This window comes from Myotis nattereri (assembly GCF_964212035.1).
Source record: "Myotis nattereri genome assembly, chromosome: 8".
Classification (NCBI taxonomy): Eukaryota; Metazoa; Chordata; class Mammalia; order Chiroptera; family Vespertilionidae; genus Myotis; species Myotis nattereri.
The window spans coordinates 340,701-368,311 of record NC_138083.1 but is presented as its reverse complement, the minus strand read 5'-3'; the positions used below and the strand labels follow the sequence as shown (position 1 = coordinate 368,311).

Sequence of the window (27,611 nt, the reverse complement as noted above, 5' to 3'; positions counted from 1 at the left end):
GAAATAAATGTAATTTTATGTAAGAAAGAAACAAAAAGTGATGAGAAATGTTAAAGAACATTCATAGGAAGTTTGAATATAAAATCAACCAGATGAAGGAAATTAAAATCTGTTTCTCAGGAAAATGTTAACTTTCCTTTTATCAGTCACCCAGAAGACCTGAGACAGATAAAAGTAAACCATCCACATGCACATTGCTCTCTTTTGGCCTTCTCAGACGACAGTCAGCCTCTGCTCACTGATCTGAGCAGCAGTACTCGCAGGTCTGAACATCATGTGCAGGGGCATGGCGATGTTGAGGTTCAGCTGTTCACCACGCTGACCATGAAGAACACAGTCACCATGACGGCATAGTATCTGAAATGCAGAGGCAACAGCTTGCACACAGAATCTACTAGTTCAAGAAAATCAAATAGAGAAGGAAATAAATACCTCTAGTTAAAAGTATTTTGCTTATTTCCTCTTTATTAAAATTGTATCACTATTATAATTTGAGTAGAATAATAAGTACCTATAAAAATACTTCACAAAGCCAAACTAACATGGAAAAAGTTTAAATTATAGAGTATGTTTCAAGAAACACTATTTTAATATGCTTCAAGTATACCTAGCAACTAAAAACTAGGCTTCAAAAAATGTTACCTAATAGCAATAGGTTTTTAAAAGTAAATGGGGAGAGATGACATCAGCATCATGGAAGAGTGAGAAGACTCCATTGTTTCTCCTCTTAAATTTATCTCAAGAAAATTATAACTCAACAAAGATCCCCTGCTCAGCACACAAATACACCTGAAAGATCTATGCATTAGCACATCTGAAGGTGGGCATGTTGAAATGAGTAGGGAAGGTGGGATGGGGGAAGGACAGGAGGGGAGGGGGGACAGGGGAAGGACAGGGACGTGACCACAGATGCAGTTTGGTGCCCATCCTGGCTCCAGCGAGCAAGGAGCACAAGAGTGGGGGAGAAGTCTGGCTGCAGCCCTCACACTACAACCTGGAGGGTCAGAGGGGCAGAAGCAGTTTCCTTCCTAGAAAAGGCATCTCCCTTCCGCCCTCCCCATTAAGGCAAAGCTGGGTATAGAGGTGGCTGGGAAGCCATTAATGTAGGGGTGGAGCAGAGCCATAAGATCTCTACCTCAAATGCACACACAGAGAAACAACCCATCAAATACCATGAACAACAGGGTAACTTGGGAGCACAGAAAGAAAATGAAAAATCTCCAGGAATCAAACTCAAAGGCATGGAAGACTGTGGTTTAAATGACAGAGAATTCAAGACTGCAATTACAAAGAAACTCAACAATATACAAGAAAACTCAGAAAGGCAAGTCAATAAGTTCAGGAATACAATTAATGAGCAAAAGCAGTACTTTACCAAAGAGATTCAAACTATAAGAAACACATTCTGGAGCTGAAGAACTCAATTAAAGAGATAAAGAATGCACTAGAGAGCATTGGAAACAGAGCAGACCAGATGGAAAAAAAAGAATTAGGGAACTTGCCAGGCCAGCATGGCTGAGCAGTTGAGCATCAACCTATGAACCAGGAGGTCACAGTTCAATTCCCGGTCAGAGCACATGACCAGGTTGCAGGCTCGATTCCTAGAGAAGGGTGTGCAGGAGGCAGCCAATCAATGATTCTTTCTCATCATTGATGTTTCTCTCTCTCTCTCCCTCTCCTTTCCTCTCTGAAATCTACAAAAATATATTTTAAAAAAAGAATTAGGGAACTTGAAGAGAGAAACCTAGAAATAACCCGTGAAGAAGAGAGAGAACTGGGAGTTAAAATTTAAAAAATAAGCCAAAAACGGTTTGGCTCAGTGGATAGAGCATCGGCCTGCAGACTGAAGGGTCCTAGGTTCGATTCCGGTCAAGGGCATGTGCCTGGGTTGCGGGCACATCCCCAGTGGGAGATGTGCGGGAGGCAGCTGATCGATGTTTCTCTCTCATCGATGTTTCTGGCTCTCTATCTCTCTCCCTTCCTCTCTGTAAAAAATCAATAAAATATATTTTTTTAAAAAAATTAAAAATATAAGCAATATAAGGATAATAGATATGGTATACCAGAAGGAGAAGAGAGAGAGGAGGGAACAGAGATCCCACTTAAAGAAATAATTGACAAGAACTTCCAAGCCTATGCAAAGAACTAGATGTTAGAATAGAGAAAGCTAACAGAACACCTAATTATATCAATGCAAAAAAACCTTCTCCAAGAATCATTTTATTCAAACTGTCAAAAATTAATGACAAAGAAAAAATTCTTAAGGCAGCCAGGGAACATAAAGATTAACCAACAAAGGAAACTCCATTAGATGATCATTACCAGATTTTTCTGTAACGTTTTCAGTAGCAACACTACAAGAGAGGAGAGAGTGAAAGAAAATATTTAAAATATTGAAAGAGAGGAACCCATCAGCAAAGGATAAGATATTCAGTAAAGTTATCCTTTAGACATTAAGAAGAAATAAAGGCTTTCCAAGACAGACAAAAGCTGAGAAAATTTACCACCAGAAGACTGCACATAAGAAATGTTGAAAGGAGGTCTTCTACTGGAAACAAAAACACAAAAGTACAGAAAACGTTGAATAAGATGATTAATAGATAGAAGCAGGAAACTGAAAATCTATTTCAGAGTAGTTTATTAAATAATCTATACTAATAAAAGAGTAATATGCTAATTAGACCAGGAGACCTTCCAGAGACCTTCCAGACGTCCTTCTGGACAAAGCCGGGGGCTTGGCCGGCCTGCAAACGGCCATCAGCCCCTCACCCAGGTTGGCCACGCCCCCCAGCAGAAACCCCCACCCTGAAGAGTGTCTGGCCAGCCTGAAAACGGCCCTCAGCCCCTCACCCAGGCTGGCCACGCCCCTCAAGGGGACCCCCACCCTGATCCAGGACCCCCTTCAGGGTAGACCAGCGGGCCCCCACACGTGCACCAGGCCTCTATCTATACTAATAAAAGGGTAACATGCTAATTAGACTGGGAGACCTTCCGGGAGACCTTCCAGATGTCTTTCCGGACAAAGCCATGGCAGCGGGGCCGAGGCAGAGGCAGTTAGGGGCAATCAGGCCAGGAGAGGAGGGCAGTTGGGGGAGGTCTGGCTGACGGGGGGTGGGCAGCTGGGGGTGAGCAGGTTGGCAAGGGGGGCCAGTTGGGGGCAAGCAGGCCAGAAGTGGGAGGCAATTGGGAGCGAGCAGGCCAGCAGGGGTGCAGTTGGGGACGAGCAGGCCGGCAGTGGGGGGCAGTTGGGGGTGAGCAGGCCAGCAGGGGGGAAGTTGGGAGCGATCAGGCTGGCAAGGTCTTCTACTGGAAACAAAAACACAAAAGTACACAAAACGTTGAATAAGATGATTAATAGATAGAAGCAGGAAACTGAAAATCTATTTCAGAGTAGTTTATTAAATAATCTATACTAATAAAAGAGTAATATGCTAATTAGACCAGGAGACCTTCCAGAGACCTTCCAGACGTCCTTCTGGACAAAGCCGGGGGCTTGGCCGGCCTGCAAACGGCCATCAGCCCCTCACCCAGGTTGGCCACGCCCCCCAGCAGAAACCCCCACCCTGAAGAGTGTCTGGGGGGCAGTTGAGGGTGAGCAGGCTGGCAAGCAGAGTAACTCCAAAAATTAACCCCACACAGAGTTTACCTTAAATAAACTGGTTGCTTCAGAATGGCTTAATCAATGGTATCAGGAAAATAAAATACATTTTTAATGAGCACCACATGAGAAACTGGGTAACCAAAACCTATATCCTGCTCAAGTTCAAAATTAACAGGTTCTCAACCTTCCTAATGCCGCAACCCTTTAATACAGTTCCTCATGTTGTGGTGACCACCAACCATAAAATTATTTTCATTGCTACTTCAGTAATTTTGCTACTGTTATGAATCGTAATGTAAATATCTGATATGCAGGATGTATTTTCATTGTTTGCAACCCACAGGTTGAGAACCACTGGACTAGGAGTTTAGATACCCTGGATTCCAGTTTTGTCTCTGCCACTTACAAGAAGTAAAAGACATCTAACTTCTTGGGAACTGTTCCATTTTCAGTAAAACAGACATTATAATTCTTGACTTATACTGGACACAGACTGTCCTGAGGGTCAATGGAGATAACGTGTAGACTCAGAAACATGATGGTACATAGCGCCATAAGTAGCATTTTACAGCAGGAGCAGGAGGTCCAGAGAAGCGAAATGATCTGAAAAGGTCACCCAACCTGGGTATGACTGAGCCAAGAATGAAGTTCATAATTTTGAGATTTTTCAGTCCTGAGCCTTTTTCAGGACACCTGGTGCTTTTTCTGTAACAGTTTGCACCCACTGAACATTGCACATTATTACTCAACATTATTTGCATGCCATCCTAGTTTCCCTTTGGTGAAGCCATTCTTTTCTTCCTTTTCTTTTCTTCTTCTCTTTTTTCTTTTCTTTTCTTCTCCCCCCCCCCTCTATTTCTTTCTTTTAGCTAACATTGCATAAGTTTCAGGTGTGCAACATTAAAATTTGACATCTGTGTGTAGTACCTCCTGCTCACCACTGGAAGCTTCCATTTGGCACCCCAATTCTTTTTTCTTTTTTAATTGAATTTATTGGGGTGACACTGGTTAATAAAACCATACAGGTTTCAAGTGTACAACTCAATAAAAACATCACCTGCATCCTGCACTCACCACCCAAAGTCAAGTATATTTCTGTTCCCACTTACCTCTTCTTTGCCCACTTCTACCTCCCAACCCCTCCTTTCCACCTGGCTATCACCATACTGTTGTTCCTGCCTATGTGTCATATATATATTTTTTTTCTTAATCCCTTCACCTTTTTTCACCCAGCCCTCAACTCTCCTCCCCTCTGACAGCTGTCAATCTGTTATGTACCTATGCTTGTGTTGATTATATTCCACATATACCTGAGATCATATGGTATTTGTCTTTCTCTGACTGGCTCATGTGACTTAGCATAATACTCCCCAAGTCCATCCATGCTGTTGCAAAAGGTCAGATTTTCTTCTTTTTTACAGCCAAGTAGTATTCCACTGTATAAATGTACCACAGCTGTTTTTATCCACTCCCCCAGTCTTAATTTAGAAAGTTAGGTCTCAAAATGCATGTCTCCCAATTTAAAGACTAATATCTTAAAGCTAGAAATGCTCTCTTAGGTCAACCAGACGGACCATATACATAAATAAGAACTGATTCACCTACATCACTGAGAGGTAATGTTTGAGCAAAGTCCTCATGGCCATCTGATCTGTAAGGATAGCAAAACAAATGCTTTGGAGGCACTTGAATACACATGACACTTTCTTTGCAGTGTGTGCAAAACCAGACTGCGTTATAAGTCGGAAAGCTTTGCTGTAGCCAAACGTGGCATTATTACCCGAGAAAAGAGCTAAAGGCACCTTGGGGTCTGCCACAAGCTCCTGCCAACCCGAGGCCATCACGTGAGAAATCTCCCCGGATTCCACCCCCCGGTGTGTGGAAAGGGGGTGATGTCAGCAACACCCCGAGTGTTTCTGCGAGCGACGCTGTGAAACTATTTGGTGGGACAGCGGGCGGAGCGCGGGATGAAGGAGTGGACTCTCGGGGTTCCAGGAGCGCAGAGCCGCCCCGCGACGCGTGCGGACGCCCCTCCGGCTTTCTCGGTGCCGCCCCGGGAGCCGAGGGGGGCACTCACCTGACCAGGAGCTCCAGGGGGATCACGTTACTGCAACAGCCGGCGACCACCAGGCCCACGCGGAGAGCGGCGCGGGGAAGGGGAGCGCGCGCGGAGAAAGCGCCCGCCTAGACCACTGCCTCGGCGGGCACCGAACTTCGTCCCTTCCCGGGGCGCCGCTCTGCCCCGGCGCCGCCCAACGCTCCCGGCCGGAGGAGCTGCGGTTCACTGTCAGCCCCGCCCCATTCATCGGAGGGGGCGCTCTGGTTCCAGGCGGACTACATATCCCAGGATGCCGCGCGCCCTTTACGCCGTGCTGGGACGCGTCCCGCCGCTGCTGGGACCCTCCACTCCAGAAGAGAGAGCAGCGAGGTTCCCGTCATGCCTCTCGCGATAGGAAGCCGCAGGGTTTGTTGGGAAGTGAAGTTCAACCCTGCCGCGGTGATTTCTGGCGAGGAAGCCAAGGGCTCAGAGAGCGATGTGAGCGTCCTGGTCTCAGCAAACACAGCGGCGGCGCTAGAGCTGCAGACCTGTCTGTGATTGATCGGGGCGGCGTCCTAGCATCTGAAACAATTCTGAATGGAGTGAAGCAAAAGCTCCTCTGAGCTTACTCTTCTACCTTTTGAAAGGAGCATTGGCGTCAGAAAGTGCTGGGATTGAATGCTGGCTCAGCTGCTAATCAGCTGTGCTATCTCAGGCAACTTCTTGGAGCCTTATCTCATTATTGGTGAAAACGGGAGCAGTAATGCCCATCTCACCGCTTGTTGTGAGGGTCACAAGCTGTGATCACCTGGGGATCTTGTGAAAATGTGGATTCTGCTTCATTACACCTGCAGTTTGCCCTGAGATTTGGCATCTCTAGCAAGTTCCCAGGTGCTGCTGGTGCTACCCGTCTGTGGCCCTCGCTTAGAAGAGCAGACGCCTTTACAACAACCGTCTCTGGAGACTCCTCTCCCCACCCCATTGACTTTGGGACCTCCTGCCACCCAACGGTGGCTTAGTTCTCTCCTTCCCCTAAGCCTACCATCATGCTCAAAGTAATTCACCTTTCTCCTTCACTTCACCACCAAATATCGCCAAAGACTAATCTATAGTTGTTAGGTCGGAGAGAGCCCAGGATCAGATGCATGCCGACATGTGATGAGACAATGGACTTCCCCTGGAATTTCTCACAGATCAACGTGCCAGACACAGATACCGGCTTCTTCTCCCTTAATCCCTTTAGCCAGGGGGCTCTCAGTTACCCCCACACAGATACTGACTTCTTTCTGAATACCCCCGCCCACCCCTGCGGCAGAGAATTCCTCAGCTCATGTCCCTGCCCCTCACCCAACTGCAGTATAAAAAAAGCTTCCCCCTCCCTGTTGGTGTGAATCCACGCGCCCTGTCCTTGGGGTACGTGGGTCTCCCGGGGACGCAGAAATAAACCGTTTCCTTTCCTTTCTTTTCTGATTCACTGGACTCTCTATTTCTTGCACTGCCTCCTGAGCCACCTAACCTAACAATAGTCATAGCCTTTTTTATTCTGATCAAAGCCAGATTTTTAAAAACAGTTTCATTTTGACTTCTACTGACCTCTTTGTCAAAACCATATACAGCAGGTCTCTGAGTATCGTTTCATTTAATGTTTAGTTATAACGTTCCTAAGATGCCATTACAACTTAATTCTTGCGTGTATCAGTTAGCCTATGGCAGCGATTTTCAGCCCATGTGCCGTCAAAAGCACACTGGTATGCTGCAAGAATTTTGAAAATGTGAAGCACCTGACTATTTAGTCGGGACACTAACCTCTTTTCCTTTAGATTATCAAATTTCTAAAAATGACAACAGCCAACACAACAATAGCTGTCTGGTGTGAATGAACCAAAATTTTACCTGTTTTCTTTTTGTCAGATTGACAAAAAAATATATATTTTTTTTTGGTGTGCCACAGAATTTTACTAATTAGCTTGTGTGTGCCATTACATACATTGTTTCACTTGAAGTCACAGTTTCCAAGAACCTATCAATGATGTTAAGTGAGAACTTACTCTACCAGTCTTACTTGATCTTGCAAATGGCTTTTGACAATGAAACTCAATGTTCTGACATTCTCTTGTCCCTCTGCTCATAAGACACAAGTCCCATCTTTCTCTTTCTACTTCTCTGGCTTACCTTTTTTTTTTTTTTTTTTTTTTTTAGTTTTCTTTGCAGGCTTTTCCTTCTCCATCCACTCAAATTCTCCTTTCAGAGTTCCATCATCTGTCCCTTCCTTTTTTGCCCAAACACATTCTATTGGTGATCTCATCTCTGCAACTTCAACCATCACCATATGGAACAGTGAACCTACACATACATATATGTACAGCCCCAATCTTCCTCATGTCTTAAATCAAAGTTTCCAACTGCTTATTTGACAATCTTCGACAATGTTATGTCTGAAGGGAGGAACGTTCTGTTCACAGAAGCTTTCTATGTGTAGCTTTCCAATGCATCATCCACAGCTTCTTCCTCTATAGCTCCAGCGCTCCATCCATCCCTAAACCATTCCCAGAATCAGGGGGCATTGTAGTTATCTGTTTTCATGTCAGTCTTCCTCCTACTCTAGCTCATGCCCATGACGGACCAGAATCGAGAATAACTAATTCATCTCTAGATCCTTAGCATCATATATAGTGACTGGTATCTAATATGTGTGTACACTTTTTGTTGAGTAAACAAATGAGCTTGACTTCTTAGTTGAGTAAAATAATTCACACCTCACAAAGTCAATAAATATGTAATATTTTTCAGTCTGATGAATTTTTAAAAATGGGAACCTCAAAAAGGCATTGGCAGGAAACAGAACATTCCCAGCATCTCAGAAGTGCCTTTGCCCCTTCCAATCACTGACCCCCTCTGGTGCCAGGGTCCAGCCCCAGCGGGCCAGAGGTTCCCAAAGGTGTGAATGGCAAAGAATGATTTACACGGAGACTGCTTTCAGATGATCAGCATAGCCAGGTTCTCTCTTTATTCTCCGTGGATCTTCTCTATACCTGGCTGAGGCCACAGAGAGATCCAGAGGCAAGCTGAGCCTTTATTTTATAGTCAGAGGTAAACAAGGTACTGGTTACCATAGTTACACTGTTCTTGTGAGTTTCACTTGTTTTGGCAGCACTTCCTGCACCTCCCTCAGCCCATTAGCTTCCCAGATAAGATCTAGGGAGCATTATAAGGTCAAGCCTAATTATGCTAAGAGGACTGTGCCCTCTAAACTGGGACTTCTTTGTGACTTTGCCAACAGGTCAGTCCAAGACTTAACCCTATAGCTGCTCGCCATACTCTGGGGATAACTGCTTTTCTTCCTAGCACTCGAGGTTAGTTTTGCCTGTTTGGGCAGTTTTATATAAATGGAATCATACAGAATGTTTTCTTTGGTTCCTGCTTTCACTCAGCATTATGTTTGTCGGCTCATCTGTGTTGTTACATGTATTTGTAGTTCATTCATTGGCATTGCTGTATAGCACTGACATAAATGCACCTTGTACGAATCTACCTCACTTTATGTGTCACTTCTTCTGGAGATGGTGATTTGGGCTACTATGAATAGTGCACTAAGAAATTTTTGTTTGTTTGTTTCTTAATCCTCACGCGAGAATATTTTCCCATTGACTTTTAGGGAGATTAGAAGAGAGGTGGAAAGACAGAGAGTAGCATCGATGTGAGAGAAACACATCGATTGGTTGCCTCCTGTGTGAGCCCTGACCAGGGCATGAGCCAGGGACTAGCCTGCAATGAAAGTACCAGCCCTTGACCAGAATCAAACCTAGGACACTTTGGTCTGTGGGCCGATGCTCTATCCTCTGAGCCAACCTGGCTAGGGCTAAGAAATGTCTTGTACTTGCCTTTTGGTGAACATAAATACACACTGCTGGTGAATATGAGTATCGTAATCAAGGTCCAGCCAGCCAGAAAACAGAAATGACCAGTAATTTGAAGAGCGAAAGTATAATAGGAAGAACTATTAACTAGTAGCAGAGGATGTGTTACTATGACGGGTTAAGAAACTCTCAGGATTACAGGGAGAGCAGACACAAGGAGCAGCTACTGCCTAGGACTGAGATAGGCTTCCCAAGGAAGGAACTCATGTGGACCAGGGTCTTCTCCCCTTAAAGTGGTGATTCCACCTTAGTGAGAGTCTGGCTGTAGCCCTCCGCTAGCAGTGAGGTGCTGATAAACGCTATGGGCACATTTAGGGTCCAGCTGGGAAGCTGGCTGGGGCTCTAGAGCCTCCTGAGAACCACCTGGAAGCTGATGCTGAACTGATCCAGGTGAGCGCCACAGCAGGTCCTCTGTGCTGCAGGAACAGGAAGAAAGGAAAGGTGCCAGAACCCAGAAGAGAAGTCGCCTCCTGTCCTGCTCCTGCAGCTCCCACCTGCCTTCCCTGACAAATCCCAGCATCATGCGATACCTGGCGGAGGAGGCGTCCCCAAGGTCCACCTCCAGCATCACAAGCAGGGCCGTGAAGGGTGGATTTGGAGCTGAAAGGCTGTAAATTCAACAGCTGGAACACCCCAGTTGTCAACTTACACCCAGTTTTAGGGGATTCTTTCAACTTCAGTAGATTGTTTCTCCATAAAACCAAAGTTATGAAGTATAGGCATGGCTTTACTTCCCAGGCATCTTTGTTTTTCCTCCTTTCCCTGAGCCCAAACTGCTAGCATCTTTCAGTGAATAACATCTTAGACAGCAGCCAGGCTCACCCTGTTTACACCTTCGCACGTGCCCTTCACTTGTGAGGAGGGACCCATCGCTCTGAGAGATTTTATCTTCTTTGCCCCGAGTTGGCGCTGTGAAGGTTTCTTGCTTCTACTTCCTGCCCTGAGACATAGTTTGAATCATTTATAAAATCGGCTTAGCCAAGATGCTGACCCAAAAATTAAGTGAGATGACTCCTGTGGGCAACTGCTTGACAAGTGTCCTCAGGATGACAATCCTACAGAGATCTGACATTTGGTGTTTTGTACACTGGTTCTCCTTATCGATGACATGAGGGTGGCTTTTTCCTCCCTCTGTGGCATAAACCTTGAAGTGCTTGGAGCTGTGCACAGGCTCAATGTATTGATAAAGCCAAAGGTGGTTGCTGCTTGTCTCATGGGTCATGTTCAAGCAATTCCCCGTGTACTGACAGGTGTGTAAAATCTAGCTTCCTCGGGGATGTCATTAGAGATAGGATTTCTTCTTCAGAGTCCTGTGGTGATGGCACAGGGCATTTTGGCTAGGAAGGAAATCTTCTCCACCAGAACATTAGCGGCACAAGGGCAAGGACTTCATCTATTGCCCACCGTATCCTCCAAATCTAGAAGCTCTAGCAAATGCGCAGTAGGTAATGGTTGGAAGGTAGGAAGAAAAGACAGAAGGACAGATGGAGTTGAGGGAGGAGGAGGAGGAGGAGGAATGACCTTTAGAAAAACCAGCTCCTTTTGTAGCTATTCATACACAAACGGGAGAGGGGTTGCCTGCCATGGGGGAACCTATAAGTAGAATGACCACCTAAGGAACAGTGCTCAGCGCCCAGGCTGCGGGCAAGCTCCTGAACAGCAGGACACGCCTCTACTCGGCCCCTGTGCCTGGTGGCCCCGCACTGCTGCTGAGCTGAGGGGTGTTAAATCGCCTTATTGCCCTGAGGTGGCAAGTCTAACTCTAAGGAAAAGGCACTGTTTTACCGCCTTGAGAGAAAGAACGATGTCAGAGAACCAAGTTCTTCACTTGTGTGACACATCTCAGAGTTAGTTACTGAACTCCCCCCATAGCTGATAATATTTTAAGGGGAAAAAGAAACACACAACCATGAGATCACTTGGTGGTAATTTTCCTGCACTAGTTCGGTCATTAAAAGAGCCACACGGCCTTTGCAAATGCTGACCCACCCTGACTCGTGCTGGTCAGGACCATTTCACAGCTCGGGCCACCGGCTCTGGCTCAAGACAGACCTGGGTTCAGGCTCAGCTCTGACATCTCCTGGGTGACCTGGGCAAGTTTTTAGAATTTTTAAAATCAACCTCATGTCCTTAATCTGTACTAATGGACAAACCAAACTACTTCCTGCCCTCAGAGGTTTGTAATGAGAAATGAATAAGATGATTTGATGGAAATGCTTAACACAGGGCCTGGCACATAAAGAGTGGTTCAAGTCTGTTAGCCCCTGTGCACTAAGCCCTGTGCTAAGGTGGGGATACAAAGATGCGAAAGACAGTCTCACGCGGTTTCTGCTTCATCTGATGACAGACACAGAGTCCACCAGGTAGAATGGTGCGGAGGAAGAGGTGGGCTAAACCCTGTCAAACGCTTCCCCCGACGATGGGAACACGGGGAAGGACTGCAACAGCGACGTCAGGCCAAGCATGCATCCGTGTTCCCTAAGCGAATTACAGCCATGCGCTGGGCTCCGCCCTGACGGGCGTGGCAAGCGAAGGGGCCAATAGGCACGCAGCGCATCTGGCTGCGGCTCCATAAGTGCCGGGCCCTGCACCCAGCAACTGCTTGCCAGCTCACCTTACCTCCAGACACAGTGGCTCCTGACCGTGCTCGATGAAATGGTGGATCCCACAGCTGAATATCTAGTTCAGTTATCTGACAAGCAGACCAGGAATGGAGGCCAGATGACCTTCGGTTGAAACCAGACCCCTTATGGAGGCCAGATGACCTTCAGTGGATACCAGACCCGTTATGGAGGCCAGATGACCTGCGGTGGGGGCCAGATGACAGCTCTTAAAGGAGGCTATCCACTGACCTTCACTGGGAACCAGACCTTCACTAGGGGCCAGGCCAGATGACAGCTCTTAAAGGAGGCTATCCACTGACCTTCACTGGGAACCAGACCTTCACTAGGGGCCAGGTGACAACACACAGCAGTGACAAGACTCTCGATGGGGGTCAGATGGGGACCCTTAAGGGGGACCAGATGAGAGCCTTCACTGAGGACCACACTCTCTCTGGAACCCTGATGATGCCATGTCAATCGCCATCATTGCCATACCTAGGATTTCTGGACTGTTCAAGTTCCCATTTGACCCAAGGACAATCCCTAGAAGAGCAGAAGTCAAAACTCAAAACCCAGAGACATCAGTTCAAGAAGAATCTTGACATTTCCAAGCCCTACATTTGGACAGACAAGGACTGTAAGAAGTCATATTCAAAGAATTCCTATCTCAGCCGAGAGGATCGTTTCACTGGGGCAGTCTCCAAATATCATGCGGAGACAGACCCACTGCCTTTGATTGGTCTTGGGCCTCATGCCTCCAGGAAGAAACAGGATCTCGATAAGCTCTATGAGCTGAAGTCCAAAGCTGGATGTCACGTCGGACACTCCGAAGTCCAGGTTGGACAGCAGCAGCTTCCCCTGGTCACCACGCCGGCGCCCCTGCCGAAGCTGCTGTTGAAAAGGTCCTGTTGCCACATGTGGGGAAGCTGTTTCGGCCTGTTCCTGCCTCGGCCACCCGCCGCGCCGCGGACGAGGGCTGCCTCGTTCCGGATGGGCCCGCCGCCCCAGCTCATGGGTGCGGCGGACTGAGCTCCGCCAATGCGGCCTCCCTGGGAGCCGGCCCGGCCTCGGTCCCGGCCCCCGCCGCGGCCGCCCCGCTGGCTCTGGTTCAGCCTAATGATGTCGTCCAGAGACATGTTGATTTTGTCGGCCAAGGCGGGCCCAGAATCCGCCCGGGTGGAGCCCGTACGCCGGTCCTTCACTTCCCGCACAGCGTGGGAGCTGTTCCTGTGCGGGCACCAGATGTTGGGGTCCCGGCCCAGGGATTCCCAAAGGTGTGGACGGAGTCGACGAAGAAGGAATGACACGGAGACGGCGCGTTCAGTTGAGCAGCAGCCCAGCCAGGTTCCAGCCAGGTGCTTAGCGGCTTCTATGTCCCGGGACGGGGTCTGCGCAGCATCTCTCCCCTGAAAGCTCCCTTGGAGAACGAGGACGACGATCGCGACCACAAGCCTAGGGCTGAGAAGCTCTGCCAAGAGGACCCTGCTTTCTTTTATAGCCCGGGAGCGTGGTGGGAGGAGCCAAATCAGCCGGCCGCCCGCTCCACCAATCAGCCGCCCCCAGGACTGGAAGCGTCACCGCTAGAGCACCAGTAGAGGGCGCCACCGGCCCGCCGAAGCGATTCCCGGGGCTTGGGGAGGACTTGGGAGATGGGGCAGGTGCCCAAGAAGGCGCGCAGGGCTCCGTCTCCACGCCTTGCGGGGCGGCATCGCCGTTTTCTGGGTCGAAGAGGGGACAATACGTATTTAGACAGGCTCGGGTGGGCCCGGGACAAGCCACAAGGAAAAAAAGCCACAGTAAATCTCTCCCAGGCGTGAGCCACTCAGCAGATATCTTGTTAGCGGACCTTGTGCTCCCCTGTGTGTGTGCGTGGGCGGGGGGGGGGGGGGGGGGGAGGGGGAGGGAATGCGGTACGGGGGGGTAGGTGGATGGGTGTGGGTGTGGGAGTGTGTGTGCCCGTGTGTGCTTGCGTCTGACTGTGTACATCCGCAGTCACGCACAGACACTCTTGCTTTGATTGGTCCGTCGACATCCATGAGCACCGTTCAGCCCCTGCCTTGTCGCAGACAGAGTCCCCTGCTTGTCCTTCCCCCCTCTTGTCCAGCCAGAACTGGGGAAGTCCAGTCACCTGGCTCTGCCTTCCCCAGAGGAGGCTGCAGGAGGGGGGCTTGCATTGGCGCTTCTCGACCAGCAGAGGGCGGGACGGGCTCTTCGGCCCCAAGCCCCTGCCCCAGTCAACCCAATCTTGGTAATCCACAGCCAAAGACTATGTCCCAGTCGGGCCATCTGGTCGACCCTCCCCACGCCCCCACCCCCACCCCCACCCCCACCCCCGCAACTCCCTGCTAACTTTCTGGATGAATGGTCAGGCCCCCGCCCAGAGACCAAGTCCGGGCCTGGCCATTTGGGCTTGCCGAAGCGTCAGAACATTGAAAGACTGGATCAACGTATTTTCTAAGGAGTTTTTTTGTTTTGTTTTGTTTTTTGAGGAATTTTTTTTTTTTTTGAGGGAAGGAGTTTTTTTCTTTCTTTGTTTGTTTTTTCTACACCCATTCTGTTTATTATGGCCAAGGTCGAAATGCCACCTCCTCCACGACAGCAACCAGTAAAATTTATCCCCAAAATGACTAGGTACAAAACAGGTCTTTTTCAGAATTTTTTAATGAAATAAAAGTTAGACCGAGAAACCAAGATGGCGGCATAGGTTAATGCCGGAGATTGCTGCCTCGAACAACCACTTCAAAAACAACTAAAAGACGAAACGGACATCATCCAGAACCACAGGAAGGCTGGATGAGTGGAAATTCTACAACTAGGAGGAAAGAGAATATCATACCCAGACTCAGAGGAGGTGCAGTGCTGAAGTGAAATAGTAAGGTGCGGAGTGCGCGCGTAGCGGGCTGGTGGCGGAGGGCGGTTGTTGTTTTCAATCGGGAGGGAGTTTCAGACTCTGAGCTCCAGATCCTGGAGAGTCTCTAGGGACCCAGACTCAAACGGGAGAAGCGGGACTGTCTGGCTTCGGTCGGAACTCGAAGGCAGCTTTCTCTCCGAGGTTTGCAGCCGTTGACGGGACTCTGTGAGGCAGAGCCCCTAGGGACGGAACTGAGAGCAGCCATAACTGCTCACTCCGGCCCACCCTGTAGATCCCCGGGGACCCGCCCCACCCAAGCCCTGCACAGAGCCATTTGCCGGATAGCCTCAGGCAAAGGCTAGATTAGCACCGCCCTAGAGATCCAGCACAGAAGCTCTCCCACTGCAGACACAGCTGACTCTCATAGCCAGTTAGCCTGGAGGTCAAATCACCCCCGGTATTGCCGACAACATTCAAGGCTTAACTACAACAAGACTGTGCACAAAGACCACTAGGGGGTGCACCAAGAAAGCATAAAAAATGCGGAGACAAAGAAACAGGACAAAACTATCAATGGAGGATATTGAGTTCAGAACCACACTTTTAAGGTCTCTTAAGAACTGTCTAGAAGCCGCCGATAAATGTAGTGACATTCTCAAGAAATCTAATGAGACCCTCGATGTTATGATAAAGAACCAATTAGAAATTAAGCATACACGGACTGAAATAACGAATACTATACAGACTCCCAACAGCAGACCAGAGGAGCGCAAGAATCAAGGCAAAGATTTGAAATACGAAGAAGCAAAAAACACCCAACCAGAAAAGCAAAATGAAAAAAGAATCCGAAAATACGAAGATAGTGTAAGGAACCTCTGGGACAGCTTCAAGCGTACCAACATCAGAATTATAGGGGTGCCAGAAGATGAGAGAGAGCAAGATATTGAAAACCTATTTGAAGAAATAATGACAGAAAACTTCCCCCACCTGGTGAAAGAAATAGACTTACAGGTCCAAGAAGCGCAGAGAACTCCAAACAAAAGGAATCCAAAGAGGACCACACCAAGACACATCATAATTAAAATGCCAAGAGCAAAAGACAAAGAGAGAATCTTAAAAGCAGCAAGAGAAAGAAACTCAGTTACCTACAAGGGAATACCCATACGATTGTCAGCTGATTTCTCAACAGAAACTTTGCAGGCCAGAAGGGAATGGCAAGAAATATTCAAAGTGATGAATACCAAGAACCTACAACCAAGATTACTTTATCCAGCAAAGCTATCATTCAGAACTGAAGGTCAGATAAAGAGCTTCACAGATAAGGAAAAGCTAAAGGAGTTCATCACCACCAAACCAGTATTATATGAAATGCTGAAAGGTATCCTTTAAGAAGAGGAAGAAGAAGAAAAAGGTAAAGATACAAATTATGAACAACAAACATGCATCTATCAACAAGTGAGTCTAAGAATCAAGTGAAGAAATAATCTGGTGATCATAATAGAATCAGGGACATAGAAAGGGAATGGACTGACTATTCTTGGGGGGGGAAAGGGGTGTGGGAGATGCAGGAAGAGACTGGACAAAAATGGTGCACCTATGGACGAGGTCAGTGGGTGGGGAGTGAGGGCAGAAGGTGGGGTGGGAACTGGGAGGAGGGGAGTTATGGGGGGGAAAAAGAGGAACAACTGTAATAATCTGAACAATAAAGATTTAATTAAAATAAAAAAAATAATAATAATTAAAAAAAAGTTAAAAATCTTTACATGAGTTCTAAATCCTATTTTAAAACAGAAGAAACAACTCCACAATTGGCCACAGGTCCCCTCCAGCCTGCCCTCGGGAAGCAGCGCCAGACAACGTCCAGGCGCCCAGCTCCCCGCAAGCACTGACTGACTTGCTCGCGCTTTAGCTGGGGTCCATCATCGCGTCATAAGCGTCCATCTGGTCGTCCAACTTTTTGGTGTCCCTCGCCGAAGCCTCCAGATCCTCGGTGTGTAGTCATCCCGCCTCTGTTGACACTCTGTACCGGCCTGCGCTGCGTGTCTATCTGTGAGGTGAGGAGCTGGATGTTGAGGGGACGGCCATCCAAAGGCACGCCGTGGTACTGTTTCATGCCTTCCAGGGCGTCTGCCTTCCGCTCAAAGTGCACGTGGGCTGTTCCCAGGCTGCGGCCAGAGCGGTGGTAGTGGACACCGGCCTTCTTCAGAGGCCCGGACTCCGCAAACAGCTGCTGGACTTCCGCGTCGGACACCCCGAAGGCCAGGTTGGACAGAAGCAGCTCCCCCCCCCCCCCCCCGGTCACCAGGCCGGCGCCCCTGCCCAAGCCCCTGCGGAAGCGGTCGTGTTGCCACTTGCCGGGAAGCTGTCTCGGCTGCTGTAGGGCGCCGGCGCCGAGCTCCGCCCGTTTCCGGAACGGCCCGCCGCCCGGGCTCACTGGTGCGGCGGTCTGCGCTCTGTCACTGCGGCCTCCCTGGGAGCCGGCCCGGCCTCGGTCCCGGCCTAGGTCCCTGCCCCCGCCGCGGCCGCCCCGCTGGCTCCGGTTCAGCCTAATGATGTCGTCCAGAGACATGTTGACTTTGTCGGCACGCCGGCCCTTCAACTCTCGCGCGGGGCCGGAGCTGTTCCTGTGCGGGCACCAGATGTTGGGTCCAGGCCCAGGGATTCCTAAAGGTGTGGAGGACTCCTCGGGGAAGGATAAATGGCACGGAGACTGCGTTCAGAGGCGCCCATGGCTGAGAAGGATTGCGAATGATAGACCTTGAGAAGCACTGCCGCCCCTTCTTTTATAGCCCCAGAGCATGGTTGGAGGAGCCAGAGAGACCCACCAATCAGCCGCTCCCAGGAATGAAGCGTCACTGTTTGGGTGACGCCAACTTTAGGGTGGGGCAGGTGGCGCATCTCAAGGAAAGGTTCTCCTGAACGTGGCTGCGATGCCTGGGGTGCTTGACAGGCGCCTCTTGGGCAGGCTCCTCCGACCCGGGACCCGTGAAGAATGTTGGGGTGTTTTATTTTACTTCATGTTATTTTTTCTTATTTCTGTGCTCATTTCTCTTCATTCATTGCAATTGATTCTATTTTTCGGCAATGATCCGTTGCAAACATCGGTCCCATTTGCATTCGAAGGGAAGGGGCGTGGGGCGGGGTGTGCAGGAGTGGGGAGGGGGATACGGGAGGTCATGGGAGGCAGAGGATGAGGTGGATGTGAATAAAATGTGTATGGTTTTGTATAGGAGCTCTGAGCCCAGGACGCCAGAGGCCACTAGCAGCTGGTGGAGGCAGGCGAGATGCTCCCCAGAGCCCCCAGACAGAAAGGGATCCCGCTCGCACCTTGATTTGTGTCCCCTGGCATCTGGCCTCTCAGGGAATTCCTTTCTCTTCTTGTAAGCCACCTCTCGGGTGGCAGCGGGACAAGGCCACTCTAGGACATGAATAGGATGCCATCCTTCAGATGTGCCCTATGACGTCTGTTTTTCAAAACCATTGAATCCAAAGAGGTCAGTTGTACTGTAGGTGTGATCAGAATCTCACTGAGCATCAGATATAATCCACAGGCCCAAGCCACCCGGCAAAAAGCCACAGTGAATCTCCTAGACGCGGGTCACTCGGCAGAAATCTCCGAGCTGGAGCATTGTGCTCCATGTGTGTACCTCCGCAGCCACGCAGGCGCACTAGGGGATTTCCACTGTGGGACGGCATCTGAGAGTACCCCTCTTCTACCCACGCCCCCGTCCCCCTTCCCCTCCCGACACAAACATACACACACACGCACACACACACACACACACACACCTGCCTTCTCTCAGACAGCGCCCCCGACTGGACATGCCACCACTCCTGGGGTCTACCCACGCCTGGGAGGTTTAGACACCTGGCTCTGCCTTCCCCAGTGGAGGCTGTGGAAGGGGGTGGGAGTCGGGGTTGGGGACGAGGCTTGCATTGGAACTCCAGGAACAGTAGGGGGCGCCACTGGCACGCCGAAGCGATTCCCAGGATTGAGAGATGGGGCAGGTCCCCAAGGAGGCCCGCAGGGCTCCATCTCGACACCTGGCGGGGCGGCATCGCCGTTTTCTTGATTGAAGAGGGGACAATGCATATTTAGACAGGCTCAGGTGGGCCCATGCCAAGCCACAGAAAAAAAAAAAAGCCACAGTAAACCTCCTAGGGGGGCGTCACTCTGGAGAAATCTTGTTAGCAGACCTTGTGCTCCCGTGTGGTGTGTGTGTGTGTGTGTGTGTGTGTGTGTGTGTGTGTATGTGTGTGTGTGTGTGTTGGGGGGGGAGATTAGAAGGGGGGGTTGGTGGATGGGTGTGGGTTCAGGAGTGTGTGTGTGTGTGTGTGCGTGCGTCTGTGTGTACGTACATCCGCAGTCACGCATGGAAACTCTTTGCTTTGAATGGTCCGTCGGTCCGTATCCATGAGCACCATTCAGACCCTGCTTTCTCGCTGACATCATCCCCTGCTTGTCCTTCCCAGAACTGGGGAAGTCCAATCACCTGGCTATACATTCCCCGGAGGGAGGGATGCATTGTATGTGTGTGTGTGTGTGTGTGTGTGTGTGTGTGTGTGTGTGGTACGGGGGCAAGGAGGGGAGGGCGTTGGTGGATTGGTGTGGGGGTGGGAGTGCGTGTGGGGGTCTATTGTTTGTTTATTTTTTGGTTTTGTTTGTTTGTTTGTTCGTGGGGGTTTTTGTTTGTTTGTTTGGCCCCTGGGACGTATCTCATCACTGGACTTGTAGGTTCTCTTGATTTTCCAGAAGGTTCTAACAACTCTGTGTTTAGAAGGCCTTCGCTTCCTTCCGCCTTCGATGTTCCTTATGTTTCCATCCTTTACCATCTCCTGCAGCACTGTCGCTCTCCTTCTCTTTTGACTTTGTACTATCCTTCCTATTGTGGCTGTCTCTTGTTGAAAGCTTTTCTGGAGAGTTGCTACCACCTATGTTTCGACTTCTACGACTCTGTCCACCCGAGTAAACTTCTCTGCGGCCCCTTGTAAGGGGAGAATTCCTGATATGAGGTGGTGAAAAGCTCTCTGGGGGAAAGTTATCTCCATTTGCTGATGCTCGAGGCTGTGCTCCAGCAGCATAACCTCTGTAGTATTTGTCATACCACTCTCTGTATTTTCTCTCCCACTCTCGGTAATGCTGGTTTTCAAAGGGGTCTCTAAAGTCAACACTCCTGCCATAATAAGCTTTTCTGTCATGTGGTGGTGGAACTTCTCTGTATCTATTAACATGTGCACGTCCTGTTTCCCCTTGTGGTACAGTCCGTTTATTTGGAGGCTGTCCCCTAAATGCTGGAGGGGACCTTGATCGCGAAGGACATCGCCTATATAGTGGTGACCTTGACCTAGATCGACGATATCCATGAGATCTAGACCTTGGGCGGCAATTCCGACTCTTGCCTCTGCCCCTTCTGGGGTATGGAAGTGATGGCGAATAGGAAGGAGATTGTGAGCAGCTAGATGATCGGGAATAAGAAGGTGACCGCGTTGAACCAGATCTTGATTTAGGGTAAGTAGAAGGACTTCTGGAGTATGAGGAACCACCATAGGGATATTTAGACTCTCCTTTTAGCCGTCGCTGCTCTCTATAGAATTCTTCCCCGGGCCCAAGTGGTGCTTGTGTTTTTGGGATGGTATTTGAATGAGCAGTCTGCACTCCTGATGATCCCCAAGGCGTTGACAAATTGGCTGGCGCTGGAGGGAACCCGGGGGGAGGGACGCTATACCCAGCAGGTGGTGACTGTCCAAGCAAAGATGGGGTTCCAAGCACAGGCACCGGGTAACCTTTCTCCTCCACAAGGGCAGTCATTGCTATTGAAGAGGTTCCCTTTGAATATTCTGAGGCAAGGGCTGCGGCTGGCACTATTTTATGATCGGAATCCCGGAAAGGCCCATCTGATTTTTCCCGGTGGACTGATATGGACACCGTTGCAGTTATATCAGGTACAGGCACTGGGGTGGATGAATTTCCGGGCACAGCAGGGGCTAAGGGAGACTGATTAGAAGTTAATGAAGATATAGAGGGAGCCGGGTGGCCTGATGAAGACGTCACTGGAGTTATCGGAGGATCTTGCTGTCTTGATATTGGAGATCTCATCAGAGGCTGTAGATTCCGCTGAATGAGAGGTCTCGGTGGCGGTATCGGGGGTGGTGGTGGGGGTAACTGTTTCCGCAGTCTTTTTGTATAACCACCAGTTCCATTTTTGAAGTTAGTAACAGCCTGTCGCAAGAATTTATTGGCAATTAAAGCATCGGGAGAGACATCATGTTGATGACACGTTGGGCACGTATGGTCCTCTGATTCCAAGAGCGCTGTTCTTATACACTCATCACAATAGCTGTTTGCGCAGCAGGGAATGACAGCGGCATCAGTGACGATGTCTTTGCAGATGGGACACAGCAACTCGTCTGGGATAGGGTCGTCCTTTTCAGAAGACGAAGAGGGCTCCTCTGGTAAGAAAGGTGGCCTTTCTTTCTTCCCAATTGCATATGCCTCTGCCTCTATAGTCGGTATTGCGTATGTCCCAGTGTTGGTGAGCTTTGCACCTTTCATGTTAGGATCTTTCACTTCCATCATGAAACTTCTGGGGATTCCAGTGCTCTTTTTAATCCTAGGGCGAGGTTCGAAGCGTTCATCCCCGTTTGTTGGGCAGTTCTTAATATAATGGCCGGGTCTACCACAGCGGAAACAGGTATAAGATGGAGGTGGTGGACCTAGAGGCTTCTTCACGCAATTGACGGGGCCATATGCATGACCAGATTGCGACATCATGGCTTTAATTTTATCTTCTTCAGAAGCATTGGCTTCAGCCAGATTGGCAGTCTGCGTAAGCTGGGCCACAGAAATAGATGCAGAAGAGTCATCAGTGACTGTTGAAGTGCCCATCACTGGTTCCGTGCGACGTATAGCGTCCGCCTTGCTTGTAGATTTCACACCTCCAGTAGGAATTCTTCTAACAATTACAGATACGTTCTTAGGAATCAGAGCATTGTCATCGGTGTATTCTTCCTCGGTCTGCGCGTTGCTGATCTGCAGGTCGCAGTTGGCAGCTTTCAGCTTCTCTCTCCCCATAATCTGCTTCTTTAGGTCACGGAGGGAGATGTGCCGCCCATCAAAGGTGGCGATGGCATAGTTGAGTTTGGAAGCGAATTTATAATGCACACAGGCCATGGTGCCAAAGGACTCCTAACTAAGGTCGGGTGTGGAGACGTGGACACGCTCAATATATGTATATTTGTGTACTTAAGAGCAGAATATGCCCATACACAGAACACCCGCAAGACACCGAAGGACCGCAGGCCTCGGGTTCAACACCCCCACCCCACAGCAGGGGCGTGAGAACCGCAATCCAGACCTCGAGCACGGAATCACTTAAGGTGCAGGAGGGTGGACCAGGGCGGGAGGGCCAGGGGCTCCGCCAAGGGGCACTGCGTCTCCACCAAGCCGGCAGCGGGCCTCCACCGGGCTCCGGGAACGGCCTCGCCACCCAGGCCCCGCTGGCGGGCGGCCAGGGGCCTTGGTGGCCTGTCACCGCCGCCGCCGCCGAGGCTCCCGGACGCTTCCCCACCCGAGTGCCCGTGCTTCTCTCACCTTCCGCTCCCTTCGCCTCTAGTCTCAGAACGGCGAGAACAGGCCCGGAAACTGCGAAGACCAGTTCTTCCTTTCTGTTCTGCCCGGTGCGGCTCCCGAGATGGCGGGGTCCAGCGGCAGCAGGTCCAGGGGTTCCCAAAGGTGTGGATGGAGTCGCCAAAGAAGAAATGACACGGAGACAGCGTTCCGTGGATCGGCAGCCTAGCCAGGTGCTAGCCAGGTGCTTAGCGGCTTCTATGTCCCGGGACCGGGTCTTCGCAAGATCTCTCCCCTGAAAGCTCCTTTGGAGAACGAGGACGACGATCACGACCACAGCCTGGAGCTGAGAAGCTCTGCCAAGGGGACCCTGCTTTCTTTTATAGTCCGGGAGCGTGGTGGGAGGAGCCAAATCAGCCGGCCGCCCGCTCCACCAATCAGCGGCCCCCAGGACTGAAAGCCTCACCGCTCCAGGACCAGTAGAGGGCGCCACCGGCCCGCCGAAGCGATTCCTGGGGGCTTCGGGAGGACTTGGGAGATGGGGCAGGTGCCCAAGGAGGCGCGCAGGGCTCCGCCTCCACGCCTTGCGGGGCAGCATCGCGGTTTTCTGCGTTGAAGAGGGGACAATACATATTTACACAGGCTCAGGTGGGGCGGGGACAAGCCACAAGGAAAAAAGGCCACAGTAAAACTCCTAGACGTGAGGCACTCCTTTGATAGCGGAATTTGTGCTACCGTGTGTGTGTGTGTGTGTGTGTGTGTGTGTGTGTGTGTGTGGTACGGGGGCTTGGGGAGTTCATGGCGGGGAGGGGGGGGGGGCGTTAGGTGGATCGGTGTGGGGGTGGGAGTGCGTGTGGGTGTGCACATCCGCAGTCACACAAGGACACTCCTTGCTTTGAATGGTCCGTCCACACCCATGAGCACGCTTCAGCCCCTGCATTCTCGCAGACAGCGTCCCCTGCTTGTCCTTCCCAGAACTGAGGAAGTCCAATCACCTGGCTCTGCCTTCCCCCGGAGCGAGGGTTGCATTGGTGCTTCTCGACCAGCCGAGGGCGGAATGGGCTCTTCAGCCCCAGAACCAGTCAACCCAATCTCCGTTATCCACAGCCAAAGACTATGTCGGGACCCGCCCATCTGGTCTACCGCCCCGCCCCACCCCGCCCCCCTCCCCCTTCCCCGCCCCTCTCCCTCTCTGGATGGATGGCCAGGCCCCCCACAGAGACCAAGTCCGGGCCTGGCCATCTGGTCTTACCAAAGCGTCAGTGCGTCAGTGCGTTGAAAAGCTGGATCACAGTGTTTTCTAAGGAGTCCTTTCTTTTGTTGTTGTTGTGGGCATTTATTTTTTTTTTTTTACTTTTTTTTTTAAGGAGGGTTTTCTGGGGGTCTTTTGTTTGTTTATTTGTTTGTTTTGTTTGTTTGTTTGTTTGCGGGGTTTTTTGTTTGTTTGTTTGTTTGTTTTTGCCCCTGGGACGTATCTCATCACTGGACTTGTAGGTTCTCTTGATTTTCCAGAAGGTTCTAACAACTCTGTGTTTAGAAGGCCTTCGCTTCCTTCCGCCTTCGATGTTCCTTATGTTTACTTCCTTTACCATCTCCTGCAGCACTGTCGCTCTCCTTCTCTTTTGACTTTGTACTATCCTTCCTATTGTGGCTGTCTCTTGTTGAAAGCTTTTCTGGAGAGTTGCTACCACCTATGTTTCGACTTCTACGACTCTGTCCACCCGAGTAAACTTCTCTGCGGCCCCTTGTAAGGGGAGAATTCCTGATATGAGGTGGTGAAAAGCTCTCTGGGGGAAAGTTATCTCCATTTGCTGATGCTCGAGGCTGTGCTCCAGCAGCATAACCTCTGTAGTATTTGTCATACCACTCTCTGTATTTTCTCTCCCACTCTCGGTAATGCTGGTTTTCAAAGGGGTCTCTAAAGTCAACACTCCTGCCATAATAAGCTTTTCTGTCATGTGGTGGTGGAACTTCTCTGTATCTATTAACATGTGCACGTCCTGTTTCCCCTTGTGGTACAGTCCGTTTATTTGGAGGCTGTCCCCTAAATGCTGGAGGGGACCTTGATCGCGAAGGACATCGCCTATATAGTGGTGACCTTGACCTAGATCGACGATATCCATGAGATCTAGACCTTGGGCGGCAATTCCGACTCTTGCCTCTGCCCCTTCTGGGGTATGGAAGTGATGGCGAATAGGAAGGAGATTGTGAGCAGCTAGATGATCGGGAATAAGAAGGTGACCGCGTTGAACCAGATCTTGATTTAGGGTAAGTAGAAGGACTTCTGGAGTATGAGGAACCACCATAGGGATATTTAGACTCTCCTTTTAGCCGTCGCTGCTCTCTATAGAATTCTTCCCCGGGCCCAAGTGGTGCTTGTGTTTTTGGGATGGTATTTGAATGAGCAGTCTGCACTCCTGATGATCCCCAAGGCGTTGACAAATTGGCTGGCGCTGGAGGGAACCCGGGGGGAGGGACGCTATACCCAGCAGGTGGTGACTGTCCAAGCAAAGATGGGGTTCCAAGCACAGGCACCGGGTAACCTTTCTCCTCCACAAGGGCAGTCATTGCTATTGAAGAGGTTCCCTTTGAATATTCTGAGGCAAGGGCTGCGGCTGGCACTATTTTATGATCGGAATCCCGGAAAGGCCCATCTGATTTTTCCCGGTGGACTGATATGGACACCGTTGCAGTTATATCAGGTACAGGCACTGGGGTGGATGAATTTCCGGGCACAGCAGGGGCTAAGGGAGACTGATTAGAAGTTAATGAAGATATAGAGGGAGCCGGGTGGCCTGATGAAGACGTCACTGGAGTTATCGGAGGATCTTGCTGTCTTGATATTGGAGATCTCATCAGAGGCTGTAGATTCCGCTGAATGAGAGGTCTCGGTGGCGGTATCGGGGGTGGTGGTGGGGGTAACTGTTTCCGCAGTCTTTTTGTATAACCACCAGTTCCATTTTTGAAGTTAGTAACAGCCTGTCGCAAGAATTTATTGGCAATTAAAGCATCGGGAGAGACATCATGTTGATGACACGTTGGGCACGTATGGTCCTCTGATTCCAAGAGCGCTGTTCTTATACACTCATCACAATAGCTGTTTGCGCAGCAGGGAATGACAGCGGCATCAGTGACGATGTCTTTGCAGATGGGACACAGCAACTCGTCTGGGATAGGGTCGTCCTTTTCAGAAGACGAAGAGGGCTCCTCTGGTAAGAAAGGTGGCCTTTCTTTCTTCCCAATTGCATATGCCTCTGCCTCTATAGTCGGTATTGCGTATGTCCCAGTGTTGGTGAGCTTTGCACCTTTCATGTTAGGATCTTTCACTTCCATCATGAAACTTCTGGGGATTCCAGTGCTCTTTTTAATCCTAGGGCGAGGTTCGAAGCGTTCATCCCCGTTTGTTGGGCAGTTCTTAATATAATGGCCGGGTCTACCACAGCGGAAACAGGTATAAGATGGAGGTGGTGGACCTAGAGGCTTCTTCACGCAATTGACGGGGCCATATGCATGACCAGATTGCGACATCATGGCTTTAATTTTATCTTCTTCAGAAGCATTGGCTTCAGCCAGATTGGCAGTCTGCGTAAGCTGGGCCACAGAAATAGATGCAGAAGAGTCATCAGTGACTGTTGAAGTGCCCATCACTGGTTCCGTGCGACGTATAGCGTCCGCCTTGCTTGTAGATTTCACACCTCCAGTAGGAATTCTTCTAACAATTACAGATACGTTCTTAGGAATCAGAGCATTGTCATCGGTGTATTCTTCCTCGGTCTGCGCGTTGCTGATCTGCAGGTCGCAGTTGGCAGCTTTCAGCTTCTCTCTCCCCATAATCTGCTTCTTTAGGTCACGGAGGGAGATGTGCCGCCCATCAAAGGTGGCGATGGCATAGTTGAGTTTGGAAGCGAATTTATAATGCACACAGGCCATGGTGCCAAAGGACTCCTAACTAAGGTCGGGTGTGGAGACGTGGACACGCTCAATATATGTATATTTGTGTACTTAAGAGCAGAATATGCCCATACACAGAACACCCGCAAGACACCGAAGGACCGCAGGCCTCGGGTTCAACACCCCCACCCCACAGCAGGGGCGTGAGAACCGCAATCCAGACCTCGAGCACGGAATCACTTAAGGTGCAGGAGGGTGGACCAGGGCGGGAGGGCCAGGGGCTCCGCCAAGGGGCACTGCGTCTCCACCAAGCCGGCAGCGGGCCTCCACCGGGCTCCGGGAACGGCCTCGCCACCCAGGCCCCGCTGGCGGGCGGCCAGGGGCCTTGGTGGCCTGTCGCCGCCGCCGCCGCCGAGGCTCCCGGACGCTTCCCCACCCGAGTGCCCGTGCTTCTCTCACCTTCCGCTCCCTTCGCCTCTAGTCTCAGAACGGCGAGAACAGGCCCGGAAACTGCGAAGACCAGTTCTTCCTTTCTGTTCTGCCCGGTGCGGCTCCCGAGATGGCGGGGTCCAGCGGCAGCAGGTCCAGGGGTTCCCAAAGGTGTGGATGGAGTCGCCAAAGAAGAAATGACACGGAGACAGCGTTCCGTGGATCGGCAGCCTAGCCAGGTGCTAGCCAGGTGCTTAGCGGCTTCTATGTCCCGGGACCGGGTCTTCGCAAGATCTCTCCCCTGAAAGCTCCTTTGGAGAACGAGGACGACGATCACGACCACAGCCTGGAGCTGAGAAGCTCTGCCAAGGGGACCCTGCTTTCTTTTATAGTCCGGGAGCGTGGTGGGAGGAGCCAAATCAGCCGGCCGCCCGCTCCACCAATCAGCGGCCCCCAGGACTGAAAGCCTCACCGCTCCAGGACCAGTAGAGGGCGCCACCGGCCCGCCGAAGCGATTCCTGGGGGCTTCGGGAGGACTTGGGAGATGGGGCAGGTGCCCAAGGAGGCGCGCAGGGCTCCGCCTCCACGCCTTGCGGGGCAGCATCGCGGTTTTCTGCGTTGAAGAGGGGACAATACATATTTACACAGGCTCAGGTGGGGCGGGGACAAGCCACAAGGAAAAAAGGCCACAGTAAAACTCCTAGACGTGAGGCA

General features: G+C 50.5%; 2 protein-coding genes across 2 annotated transcripts; both read right to left on the bottom strand.

Moving 5' to 3' along the window:
- Positions 1 to 302: 302 nt before the first annotated feature.
- On the bottom strand, positions 303 to 22,181 carry LOC308523645 (E3 ubiquitin-protein ligase RBBP6-like; the record flags this gene model as incomplete). The annotated part of the gene is given in 4 exon segments (XM_081097666.1): positions 303 to 357; positions 12,887 to 13,064; positions 19,740 to 19,799; positions 19,802 to 22,181. Coding segments are annotated over 4 exon segments (2,673 nt in total).
- Positions 22,182 to 23,828: 1,647 nt separating this feature from the next.
- LOC308523644 (E3 ubiquitin-protein ligase RBBP6-like) lies at positions 23,829 to 26,507 on the bottom strand (the record flags this gene model as incomplete). Its single annotated transcript, XM_081097665.1, has 1 exon — positions 23,829 to 26,507. One exon carries the CDS (start codon positions 26,505 to 26,507, stop codon positions 24,111 to 24,113), a length of 2,397 nt encoding a protein of 798 aa, XP_080953791.1. The 3' UTR covers positions 23,829 to 24,110.
- Positions 26,508 to 27,611: the final 1,104 nt, after the last annotated feature.